This window comes from Brassica oleracea, chromosome C7 (assembly GCF_000695525.1).
Source record: "Brassica oleracea var. oleracea cultivar TO1000 chromosome C7, BOL, whole genome shotgun sequence".
Classification (NCBI taxonomy): Eukaryota; Viridiplantae; Streptophyta; class Magnoliopsida; order Brassicales; family Brassicaceae; genus Brassica; species Brassica oleracea.
The window spans coordinates 4581328-4594515 of NC_027754.1; the positions used below are offsets into that span (position 1 = coordinate 4581328).

The window sequence follows — 13188 nt, forward strand, 5'->3', positions numbered from 1 at the left end:
CCCCCCCCCCCCCCAATGCGACTCCCAGCTGCTAGGAAGATACAAACCAAACGAGTGTGTAAAAGAGCTTACCCTTCATATTCAGAACCAATATCAGGCAATTTATCTCGACTAATTTGCGCAAGGTAACTTCTCAAGAAGAGACCACGTAGAGGATGCTGAATCCCACGGCACATCTCAACGAGATCTTTAAGAATTTCCTTGGCAGGAGCTTCCTTGGTTTTGATGTAAACGGATCCTGCTGTACACAGGAGATACCTACACAAGGGAAAAACAAAATGAACAAACAAGAAATGGTCTTAAAATGATCAACAAGCCATTTTCCAAAAGGCACTTCCCTAATACATAGAAACATACAAGAAAGGGATTGTATCCGTCACTTACAAACGTGGTAATATGTTACCAGCATGCTGGACAAGCTCATAGAGTTCAATGACTGAGCAGCCACGCCGAGTTTCTTCCATGAAGAAAATCTCAAGCTTCCTCAACTCATCAAAAGCTCTCATATCTAAAACCATCAAATCAAATCATCACAAACCACAGTTAAGTTGAATTTAGGGATTAAACGAACCATATGATCAAGAGACGGAGATCAACAACTCACAGAGGTCATAGTACTTGTGAGGTGAAAGCTTCGAAGTCCGCAACTCGCTAAGCATCTGAGCCGAATACTTGAGAGCATCTTTCAGATTATTCGAGTCCTAAGATTTCCCCAAAAAATCAAAATTAGGGTTTCTATCTAACTCCAAACATCGACGTCATGATATGAACAGTCCCAAACGAATTTTAGAAACTTCTCAATTTTCCCGGAGGAAAAAACGAACGGGAAGAAAGTAGAGAGAGAGAGAGAGAGAGCGGAATTACAATAGCGCGTTGCATGTAAAATGCGTTCTGCTTGAAAGCCGCAGCGCCGGCGGCGAGCCATTTCTCTTCATCTTCTCCTGCTCCGTCTGCGATCATTCTTCGCTCTAATCTCGATCTCCTCTCCGATGGGTTTCAGGTTTTTTTTTTCCTATTTGTCAAAGAACGACCTTGTGAAAGTCTTTTTTGATGGGGATTTATATCATGCTTCGCAATGTGTACGCTTCACTCGATATTCCCCGTTCGATGTTGTACTTAACTTTAGATCTAACGGTCAAAAGAAGCATTCAGAATCTACAATTGCGTGGTTAGGTTGGGAGAAAACACCAAACCAAACTAAACCGAAATTCGTTCCAAGAATTGGAAAACCGGAAGCCAGAAGCAAATCCAAACAAAAATCGTTTTTTTTTTCGTCCAAAACAAAAATCGGTTAACGGGGTTATTGGTAAAATATATATTTTGAGTTTCCATTATTGATCTATGCACTTTTAATAATTAGTTAAACTAGATAATAATCTGCACCGTGCACGAGGTGAAATAATTGATTAGATTATTTATTTTACGTTGTAATAAGAGATTTGTTATATAATTATTTTAAAGGATTGACATTCAGATATCCGTTCGGATTCAGTTAATCTATTTGGATTTTGATTTTTAGATTTAGAAATTTAAATATGATTCAGATATTTACAAATTTCGGTTTAAATTTGGATTGGATTTGGTTTGAATCATTGCAGGTTCGGTTCAGGTTTGAGTTCGGGAACTATTTTAATTATGTATTTTTTAACAAAAATCCAAATATACTTAATCCTCAAAATCCAAAAATAAAAATAATATAAAACATAAAAAATTAAATAATTTAAGACTAAATACTTAAATTTACATAAAATATTTCAATTTAAATATTTAGATGGAGAAAAAAGATATATTTTCAGTATTTTGAATATATTTTGTTATTTTAGATATTTTCATATTAATGAATATCTAATAGATATAAAATTTAAATTAACTAATATATTTAAGTATATAATTATGGTTTAGATATTTTTGGTATCCAAAATATTTCAGTTTGAATCGGATATGGATCTGGTTTTCTGGATATTAAACTTTTAGATTCATTTGAGTACTTTATCGGTTTTAGTTTGTGTTTGGTATTACTTTCAAATCAAGTTCGGTTTGGTTTTTCGGATCCAAATATTTTACCTATATTTAATTTCTTCTACAAATATAAAGGAAAATAAATAAATGTAAAACTAATATGTTGATCTTATTTTACATACATAATTATTGGAATACCAATAAAACTGGTTGGGCGTCGTGTAAATATTGTTGGACATGTTAAAAATTTGACATAGTTTATACCCAATAACGTGTACTTTCTTATAAAAGTTCTTGGTAAATATGATAAAAACACGATACAATCAAGTGAAATGGATTAGAGTTGCGTCAAAATAATGTAATCTATTCACTTGGGACATGAATTTTGTTTTTCGATTGATTTCGCGAAATTTTCTTTTCTTTTAAAGCTTTTATGATTTCTGATTTTTTCTAACAATCTGATTATGTTTCTAATTCTTGGTATGATATGAAAACTTTGTAAAAAAACAATATTTGGCTAAACTAAAGATCTAACTTTGTGTGTGAAGTTTTTCACCCCAGTTTCCTTAATTCATAACCAATCACAATTATTTGTTGATTTCGTATGCATAAACCTCAATCATGGCCAAGTTCGGCAAGATACGAAACTATCAATTTCTAAAAACATTCTTTTTTTTTGTCAGTAACATAAGGAGACTCATATAGATTCTGCAAACCACACTGGTAGCTCTGCATCCATATGAACGACAAAATACCGTTGTTTCCTTGCACTGCGTGCGAGACTGTCCGCCCTTGAGTTATGTGTTCGTGGTATATGAATGATCTCTGAGCTGTTGAAACTTCTCTTCAAAAAATTATGTCCTCCAAATAGCTTGCAAAGGCTGGCCACTCCTCTGGTACCGAAACCATCTTCACCAATTGAGCACAATCCACAATCCGTTGCAAAAGTAACCCAGAACTGTCTAAGGTTCCTCATACATTCTATTGCCCATATGAGAGCCTCTATCTTCGAGTGTAGTGGCGATCTCCGAGTGTAGTGGCGACTGACTCGCTCTTGTATTCCTTGCTCCCATTAGTCCATCATAACCTTCTAGAGTACTACATCATCCTTGTCTTGAATATATATCCTGAATTTTCCAGGATCCGTCCGTAAAACACCATCTACCTGATATATTCGGTATTGACGATGGTACCGATAATTGAGTGTGGTCCATTCCCTGAGTCTGGGAGTTTTGTGCTTCCGCCGAGAGTAACGATTTTGTTTCTGCCAATTTGAGAGTATCTCTCGGGTCCATATCCAAAATTGCTAAAAACTTTCTTGTTTCTACCTTTCCATATATACCAGAGAATTCATGCAAAGTGATGATCCTCCATTTCGGAGGAGACTCTCCAAAATAGATGATCCATATTGGTAAACAATGATTGAGTGGAAAATATGTATGGATTTGTTGGGATCCGTGAAAGAGCCCATACTTGGATCGCCAGTGGACATTCAAAAAATACATGATTAATTGACTCCTCGGGAGCTCCGCATCGGTCGCAAATTGTATCTCCTTTCATTCCTCGTGACCTCAATTTTTTTCTTAAACGGTATACATCATGTCAGTAGTTGCCATAAAAAATGTTTCATCTTAGGTGGGCAGCGTACTTTCCAACAAAACGCCTTCAGCGGGGATACCGAAGGACCATATAGGGGTGGCATACTTTCTCTATCCGGATACACTTGTTCCACTTCATATCCATATTTAACCGTGTATTTCCCATTGTTTGTGAAATGTCAATCATTCCGATCTTCTGTATGAAATCTACTTAAATGAATACTTTTAATAATTTTCACATCTTGTGGATCAACCAGAGTCCTAATAACCTGTAAATTCCATTATCGCGATGTTCCATCGATGAGAGCATCCACTGTCAGTTCTGGGTAAAGATTGTGTTGATTTTTATTTGCTGGTCTCGAGCGTGTGGATGGAAGCCAAGGGTCATTCCATACTGAGATAGATGATCATGTTCCCACCCTTTTGATTAGTCTTTTGCTAACCAGAGATCTAGCAGAGACAATACTGTGTCAGCCATAAGATGACGAGTACGATCTAATGGGTTCCAGGGGTGTAGTATTCCTGAAATACCTCCCTTTAAAAACCCGAGAGAATAATGTATTCGGTTTATCCATTAATCTCCAAAATTGTTTCCCAAGCATAGCTGTGTTAAAATCTGTGAGATCTTTGAATTCCAACCCTCCATCATCCTTAGAACTACACATTTTTTCCCACAATTTCCAATGCATGCCTCTCGTATTACCCCCTGTTCTCCACCAGAATTGTGCCACAAGAGTAGTTAACTTCTTCATTGCCGTTTTCAGAATTCGAAAACATTACATCACATGATTTAGCAGAACTGTAACCATAGACTTTATAATCACTTCCTTACCCCCTTTGGTGAAAAACTTAAAAGTCCAACCATTTACTCTGCTATTTAGACGATCCTGGACGAATCCAAAAACTTGTACTTTTGATCCCCCAGGTTTTCCGGGATGCCCAAATATGACCCCATTCCTCCTAAGTTTTGTGTGCCTAAAATATCTCGTAGTTCCTGTCTTGTGGCTTCTTCAATCTTGTGTCCAAATTGAACCGATGATTTTTTGAAATTTATTTGTTGTCCCGAAACCCATATTCCTTAAGAATCCTAAGAATTGTCTGACATTCCTACTTTTGAGCTTTGCAAAAGAAAAGACTATCGTCTGCAAAGAGTAAATGAGATACTGGAGGGCAGGCCCTAGCAACCTCTAAAAACATTCACATTCCGACATTTTAGTTGATGTGAATCTTAATGATTTTGTAATTTATTTCTTTGAACAATGATATTATTCAGTACTTTTCCGGAGAGAACTTCATTTCACTAATACAAATTTTAAAAATACGGAAACTAAAAATGAGCTGATTAAAAAAATAGTGTGTGAACACATTAAATTGTTTGCGATAAAGTTAAAAAAATTAGTGTGTGAACACATTAATTGCTAAATGACTGTGAGGCTGATACGTAAACATTATAAAGTTGAAATGATTGTGAGATTGACGCGTGTCAATGTGTGTGTTAACACATTTATTGTAAATGTTTCTCTTTTAATATATAAGTGATTTATTGGTAATGATTTAAAAAAACTCTATTAAAAATTAGTTATCATTGACTTTGTAATTCTATTATATTTTATAAACTTCTTATAATTTTACTTATACAACTCAACTATAGAAATATCATGTATATAACGAAAATCTTTATAACAAAAAAACACATACACATAAAGATTGTAACACAATTTTAAACAACAAAATTTGAAATCAAGAAAACTACATAGGTCGATCATAAATAAATTATATTTATATGAACAAAAAATTAAAAAGTAAAAATAAATCAATAAAACAACACAAGTGTAAATACAATAATTATTAAAAACAAAGAGCTATATTAATATCAAATAACCAGATTTTATGTAAAAGTGTTTTGAACGTTTTTTAGAAAACATATATATATATATATATATATATTAGAAAAAAAAACTTTTTGAGTAATGAAATATATGTAAAATAAGGAATAGTAAATAAACTAATGAAAATTCATACAAAAATTGATAAAAACTCATAAAATATTTGTTTAATTTAGTTAATCTTTATAGATCTCTTAATTTTTAAAATCATCAAAAACTTCACGCAAATTCTGGTTTCAATAATCTTCTTAATATTATCCAAAACTAAATTTAAAATTTAAATATTTAAATTAAATATGACAGGTTATAAATACCATCTAATTTATTTTTATTTTTATTCGTTTGTTTGAGCTAAACCAATTTTATAGTTTCGTTAAACCAACAAAACAAAAAAGAAGTTAAAGAAGAAAACTGGGAGAATTCTAACTTTACCTTAAATATGATATTGTTTTCAAATTTACTTTTAAAAGATAATAATTTCAAAAATACTTTAAATTTCTTATAAAAACAAAACTAACTCTTTCAAATCATTAATAAATATTTAAGAATTATTTGTAGAAGTTTATAAACCCAACTCTACCCCAAAATACTAAACCCTACAAATAAGAGAGTTGGTTACCAATTTTCAAAAATAATTTAACATTTTGGTTTAGAGTTTAGTGAATATTGTATATAATTTAGTAGTTAGAGTGGGAGGTTGAGTTTATATGCTTTTATAAATAGTTTATAAATTACTTTTAAACATTTATAAATAATTAAAAAAATTAATATAATCTTTTATCACAAAGTTAAAGTATTTTGAAAATGGTTATCTAAAGATAATTTGAAAAGTAGTTTCAAATTTGTGGTAAAATTGAAATTCTCTCAAACAATAATCACTTAACTTAAATGTTAAGATATTTTTGATTGAATATGTTTTTTTAAAATGGTATGCAAGTTAGCGTATTTTAAGAAATTTTTCAAAACTCGAACATACAAAAACCAAAACCAAAACCAAAACCAAAACCAAAACCAAATGGTTTTGTATGCTCTATAGTCTCTTTGTTACAAGCTATTCATTTATATTTCAAGTCCAGTTAGTCACTCTAGGAAAAAGGAGACTCGAGTGAGCCACCCTGATGTAAAATTAACTTTGATTTTTTTTTTATAACACTTGATTCTATTAGTCTTGATTCGAACATATAGTCCTTATGTGGTGCAGCTTGGGTATGGCTTCTGCTCCTGGATCACTTGAAGGGGAATGAAAGAGGGTTGTCCGTGGAGGCTACTAGCACTCTGCTGGACTATGGACATCTCTCTGAAGCTATGGAATGGCGACAGAGATGGTTTGCTACTCAAAGACACAAGATTACCCTGTATTGTCTAAGATGGTTTTCACCAAGGAATTCCTTCCCTAAGGTGAGATCAATGTTCCTTTAGCTGAACAGAGAAAGCAGGAAACGAGACAACTCTTTGCTGTAAGTTTTTGATTGAAAAGTTGAATGACTTTCACAAAGTCTGCGTAGAAAGATAAATAGAAAACTCCCAGCAACCCTAATCATAAACCAAGATGGTTTAATCTAATTCGTAATCTAAACCCAATCGAAATTGGTTTTTAATAAATCTTAATCCTACCCGAAATTGGTTTAATTTAAATGAAATCGAATTACACTGAAATAAAATTAAACCAACAGGCTAGTTTATCTTGGTTCTCCTCTTCTGATTTAAGCCCATTGGATTTGGCTAAGTGTTGGAGGCTCTTCTCTTGTGCTCTCAGTCTTGATCTGGTTACTAGTCCACTCCACAAGCTGGCTAGCTCATTTGGTTCTTCTCTGCTCAAGTCTGGCTCTTCTCTGCTCAAGTCTGGCTCTCCCTCGTCAGACTCACTCAGCTCTCCAATGTCTCTACTCATGGCTGCACCATCCCCTCCTCCTTTAAAAGGATTTGTCCTCAAATCCGAACCTTCTAAGATAAACGCATTCATATCATGCTTCTCATACACTGCTATGGCTGTAAAGATTCGTACCACACTTTAGTGGTCGTACTAATCCCATCTGACCAAGAATAAGCTAGTTCTGGTCATCTCTCAGCATAACTTGATCTAAAATCAAAGTGAATCGCCGGACATGATTCTCCTGATCAGGAGGTCGTGTACAATGATCCCCATACTCACTCTTGAGTCTAGGACCGTGCCTTGCCTCTCCTGGGCCATCCCTGGTCTTTCCACACATTGATGGCGTGTGATACAAGCTCTCCATAGACCTCATATCAGCATGAATCACGTTTTGTCTTGGTCTAGGATGATGAGGCCAAAGCTGCAAGTCTTTATGTAGTTGATGCAATTCGACTTGCTTTCTTTTATCCTGTCTTTGCTGCTGATTTGAGCTACACTCCCCCCTCTTCCTTTAAAAGGATTTGACCTCAAATCCTGCTCATTGAAGATGAGTGTTTCGTGCATACTCAGATTTGATGTTGCTCTTTGCACCAGAATGTTGTTGTTGCTCTTAAACTCATATAGCTTTCCTCCTGGTTCAAAGATGAAGTTGTGCAGCTCTTTGACAAGTTTTAAGTGGTCCATGAGACTGAATTTCACACAAACAAGAGGCCTGATCAGTGAATAGTCAGAAGCATATCTAATGAATCCACCTTGTTCAATCAAAATCGCAGATGACTCCTTATGAACTACAAGCGCCGCATCAAGTTTTTCTTCCTCTTTATCCTCGGTTAGATCAAGGGTATGACCACTCAAGGCTACTGGTACGTGCTCCTCTTGCTTCAGTGGAATTACTGAATGTTCTCCTTGAAAAGGAATGTTTAGGATTGATTCAATCTCAGGTACCTTCTCAGGTTCCTTCTCCGCCGTTTGTGAGCATGGCTTAGAAGTTTGTTTTCCTGTTTTGCAAACCTTGCTTGTTGATAGCTCAGGAACTAGCTGGATATTCTCTCTTGTCTCTGGTGGAACCCTAGACCAGCGCCCAAACTGATCCAAAATAAGTAAATTTCTCTCCTTGGACGTTTTTAGGTCAGATCTCTCCCACCTTTGCTTGCTGCCACGTCCTCTCATGATCTGATTGAAGAATTCGGCTGCTAGGTCATCCAGTTGCTGTTCACTAAAGATCAAGGTCTGGTTTGCTGCAACTCTCTTCCTTGTTGCTGGTTGTATAGCCTGATCTCCCTGCTTCTCTCTGAAGCTATGGAATGGCGACAGAGATGGTTTGCTACTCAAACACACAAGATTACCCTGTATTGTCTAAGATGGTTTTCACTAAGGAATTCCTTCCCTAAGGTGAGATCAATGTTCCTTTAGCTGAACAGAGAAAGCAGGAAACGAGACAACTCTTTGCTTTAAATTTTTGATTGAAAAGTTGAATGACTTTCACAAAGTCTGCGTAGAAAGATAAATAGAAAACCCCTAGCAACCCTAATCATAAACCAAGCTGGTTTAATCTAATTCCTAATCTAAACCCAATCGAAATTGGTTTTTAATAAATCATAATCCTACCTGAAATTGGTTTAATTTAAATGAAATCAAATTACACTAAAATAAAATTAAACCAACAAGCTGGTTTATCTTGGTTCTCCTATTCTGATTTAAGCCCCTTGGATTTGGCTAAGTGTTGGAGGCTCTTCTCTTGTGCTCTCAGTCTTGATCTGGTTACTGGTCCACTCCACAAGCTGGCTAGCTCATTTGATTCTTCTCTGCTCAAGTCCTGTTCTTCTCTTCTCAAGTCCGGCTCTTCTCTGCTCAAGTCTGGCTTTCCTTCGTCAAACTCACTCAGCTCTCCAATGTCTCTACTCATGGCAGCACCATTACGGATTTTATGAGTAGTACACAGAGGCACATAATGATGAAAATGATTTACTATTATATATCTGTTTTTTTTTGTCGACTATATATAACTGTGCATCTGCAAAGAATCACATATATATCTCCAAGTTTTAATGCTATCTAAAAATACATATAGGGAAACAATTTGCTGGTCATGTCAACTCCTCTCTGAACCAAAGCTTTGAGAAAATCAGAACGGAACAGTGAATGGCAATGCGTGTAGTTCGGCTTCTGGAAGAAACCGAGCAGTTGGCCACACTATCGAACTTCTTCCATTGCTTGTTGTCTGATTGTTAACTTGATGATGATGTCTTTTAGCACCAACCTTCATGACCAGCCACAATTCTTGATCTTCAGTGTCAATGAGCTTGCTCTCGACAAGATCAGGAGCCCAGTTCTCGATGAGATCCAAGAACCGCACAGCCGTGGAAGAAGGGCATTTTCTGCATAGCTTCGAAGCTCCAACAGTTTCTTGATGAGTCTCTTTACCTAGTGGCTTACTGATTTGTCTGTCTGATTCTAGAGGAACTGCGTTCTTCTCTTTACTGAGCTTTGTTGTGATTTCTCTCTTTCTCTTCTCTTGGCAGACAATTAAAGGGTCTAGTGGAGCTTCATTTGCAGAAGTATGAGCAAGGGACTCGCTATGATCCTTGTTGGTAAGCATCACCTCAGCATCTTGATGTTCATGCTCTTTGCCATGTAACAAGACCCGTATGCTGGTTTCTTCAAATCCAATAATTTGAAGAAAGAGTGTCATCATCATCACGTGAAGCAAAACAGACCCAACAACAAGTAAACAAACAAACTCACCAGAGCCGTACTGCCTACCATCGGGGAGGAGCGGACTCTGAATATGATTCGGTCTGCTATCACAAGAATTCTGAGACGACGTTTGATGCTCAAGTTCCACTGTAAGGGAGCTCTTCTCCAAGCACTCAAGCTCATTGTTTGTTACTAATCCGCGACCATCATCAAACTTCTTGCTACTGTTGTCAGCCTCAGTATCTCTCTCCTTCCTCTTTTTGTCCTTCTTGTGTTTTCTATCTCTCTTAACTTCCTCCTTTGTCCCCTGCGTTTTCAAAACCAATGGAACAACAACAGTTAGTGTCCATAACTTTCAAAACCATTGGGAAGGACAAAAGAAAGAGACACAATAACATACTCTAATGCCTTAAGTTTCCTTCACAAAGTCATCTACTTTGACTTGTTTATCTTAACCCAACCCATTTAAAGAGTTGCAGTTAATCAAAGTTTCAAGCTTTTACAGTTTTTAAGTAAGTGAACTTTCATGCTTTCTCTTTCTTTCAAGCCAAATCAAGTTTTTCAATTTTCAGACAAGATCGAACAATGAACCAAAACTCGTGAAACAGGAAGCTGAGCATTCAGAAATCACATGAGCTAAGGACATTCAAAGCAGTAAAAACCAAAGCCATGGTTTTTTTTTCTAATTGCTCAACAAACCTTGATCGATCCGATCAGAGACTCATCCCGAGTTTCGTTTCGTACATAACCAGGTGGTGGGAACGGGTAACACCGAGACATTCTCTCCCACGATCACAGACCAAAACTCAGAGCGAAACCCTAGATTGGTTACGAGAGAATCCGAAAGTGTGAACTTTTCTCTTATCCCGCTACAGAATTGGAGAACCCAATCGAGAGAGACATGATTTTGTCACAAAGAAGTCGAAGATCAGAGAAGAACGACCAAGGGCGGTCACGACAATTCCCAGGCTTCGCAGCTCTCCGATCCACAATTTTTGTCTGTTATTTTCTTTGCCTTTGTTTTATTTATAGACGCACGGGCTGCCTTATAACGAACAAAAGGTGTGTTTGGTTGCACGAATAGTAGTTCTAAGACTCAAAAGCAAGCCTATATATAATGTCAGAAAGGCCCATAGAAGAACCTTTTGTTTTTGAATCAGGTTCGGTTATATCGGCAGTTAACTAAATTCATTTGGTTATGGTTTGATTCGATAATTGGTTAGTTCAGTTTCTTAACCAAAATATCTTTGACCAAATCTATATAATTTACAAGATACGAGCCCGTTATCTTGTTTGATGTTTTAATTTAATAAAACCATAAAATAATAAATCATTTTATTATAGTTTGATGATTGTTTTTACATATTTTGTTTGAGATTTATTTTATAATAAAAACCGTTTTCATATATAAGTTCAAGTAAATATTTGTATTTTATAATCATTGTGCATAGATTAATTGTTATAAACTTTGTAGTTAGGATTAGAGAAAATATTATACCTAAACTTTTAAACTAAACACAACCCGAAATAAAAAATTGAATGAAAAGTAAAAAAAAGAAAGTCAAATACACCAATCGAGTCAATGACAACATTATACATGTTCTTATGTACTAAAATTTAATATTTCATTAAATAAGTCTTTAAAATTTTATTTTTCTAGGACTTTTTAATAAAAGGAAAACAATATATTTTATAAATATCCTTTTTATTTACAATTAAAAATATATAAAAAATAATATTAAATACTCTTCTACCATTTTTATTAAGATTTTAGACAAGAAAAATTGCTGTCATATAACCTATTACAATTATCTTCTCTTTAGAATTTCAGAAAAAAAAATTGCTATGAAATAGCTATTTTAGTTATTAATAAATAATTTTAAAATTATTATTCGTATCAATACTAATTTTACACTTCTTTTTAACTAATAAATTTTAGGATCATGTCCATCATCAAATACTCTCTTAATAATATTATCAAATAAATTTTTACAATTCTCGTTTGGTTACGACTTAAAAATATGATACAAATTTCTTTTGTTTAGAATTTTATTTATAAAAAAAGAGAGCAATTATCAAATATCCTTTTACAGTTTTTAAGGATTTTTAAAAAGGAAGTTATATTACATAATCTTTTACAATTATATTTTGTTTAGGATTTAGAAAAATAAAATTTCTATTAAATAATTATTTCCAGTTAATATTAAGTATTTTTAAAAGTTGCATTTTCAAAATTAATTTTTTTCAATATCACTAATATTTTTACAATTTTTCTTATTAATTAAATAATTATTACTATCATGTTTATCATTAACTTTTTTAGTAAAAAAATACTATTAAATAAAATTTTACATTCTCTCTAGTCAAGATTTTTTTTTTTTTAAAGAAAAAAGAATCTTAATTGGTTAAGATTAGAAAAGAAATTTGTTTTTAGAAATCTCTTTTTTTTAGGATTTTAGGAAAATAAGAAGTTTGTATTTACACATTCACAATCTATTTTTTTTAATTGACACATGTCACAATCATATCAGGTGAAATGTTTGAAGTTAATTCTTGTTTTTATTTTTTTAACACAAAATTATTAAAAGTAAAGTTAGTTAATTATAAATAAAGTAAGATAATTTTTCTAATTTTTATTTTATTTAGACTTTTAAAAAGAAATTAGTTATTTTATAATTAGTTTTTCTTTTAGATTTTTATACAACTATTTTATTTTTATTAGAAAAAAAATTATGTTTAATTATTTATTTATTTTGTCTTATACATACAAACACATATCCATCATATTCACACATACTCATGTACAACAACAATATCAAAATTAAAAATTATGTTGTATCAAAAACTTAAAAGATGTAATAAGGACAATAAAAAGTTGAGTTGCATCAAGAAATTAAAGAAAATCAGAGGTAATACTTTTCTTGTAAATACTATTGTGTTTTGTAGAAATAATATGTGGAACCTTAAACCTAAATGTAGATGTGAAATATAAATGTAGTTTTTTCAAAAAAGAAATTTATTATCTTATTATATATATTTTTAATCATTATATATTTAAACACATGTCACAATATTAGAAAGAAAATTATTATCAAATAATCACTACAAGAAAATAGCGGCATACCGAGGGAAAAAATCGTCGGTGTGTCGTCGGAATAACGTTATTCCGACGACA

The 13188-nt window shown here is 33.6% G+C and overlaps 2 protein-coding genes across 3 annotated transcripts in view; both read right to left on the bottom strand.

Moving 5' to 3' along the window:
- Positions 1-1033, bottom strand: part of LOC106306800 (vacuolar protein sorting-associated protein 35A) — a 5947-nt gene extending 4914 nt beyond the window's left edge. Inside the window, exons 1-4 of the mRNA XM_013743554.1 lie at positions 865-1033; positions 605-701; positions 385-508; positions 73-258 (exon numbers count right to left, since the gene is read on the bottom strand). Coding sequence (XP_013599008.1) covers positions 73-258; positions 385-508; positions 605-701; positions 865-960 — 503 coding nt within the window. The 5' untranslated portion in view covers positions 961-1033. The remainder of the gene's footprint in view (positions 1-72; positions 259-384; positions 509-604; positions 702-864) is intronic.
- Positions 1034-9268: 8235 nt separating this feature from the next.
- LOC106301842 lies at positions 9269-11017 on the bottom strand. 2 transcript variants are annotated; one of them, XM_013738327.1, is made up of 3 exons: positions 10713-11017; positions 10062-10320; positions 9269-9974 (listed from the first exon to the last, which is right to left on the bottom strand). In XM_013738327.1, exons 1-3 carry the CDS (start codon positions 10791-10793, stop codon positions 9442-9444), a joined length of 873 nt encoding a protein of 290 aa, XP_013593781.1. In that variant the 5' UTR covers positions 10794-11017; the 3' UTR covers positions 9269-9441. The 2 variants fall into 2 exon arrangements, with proteins under 2 accessions (XP_013593781.1, XP_013593780.1); XM_013738326.1 differs by having other exon boundaries at positions 9269-10320.
- Positions 11018-13188: the final 2171 nt, after the last annotated feature.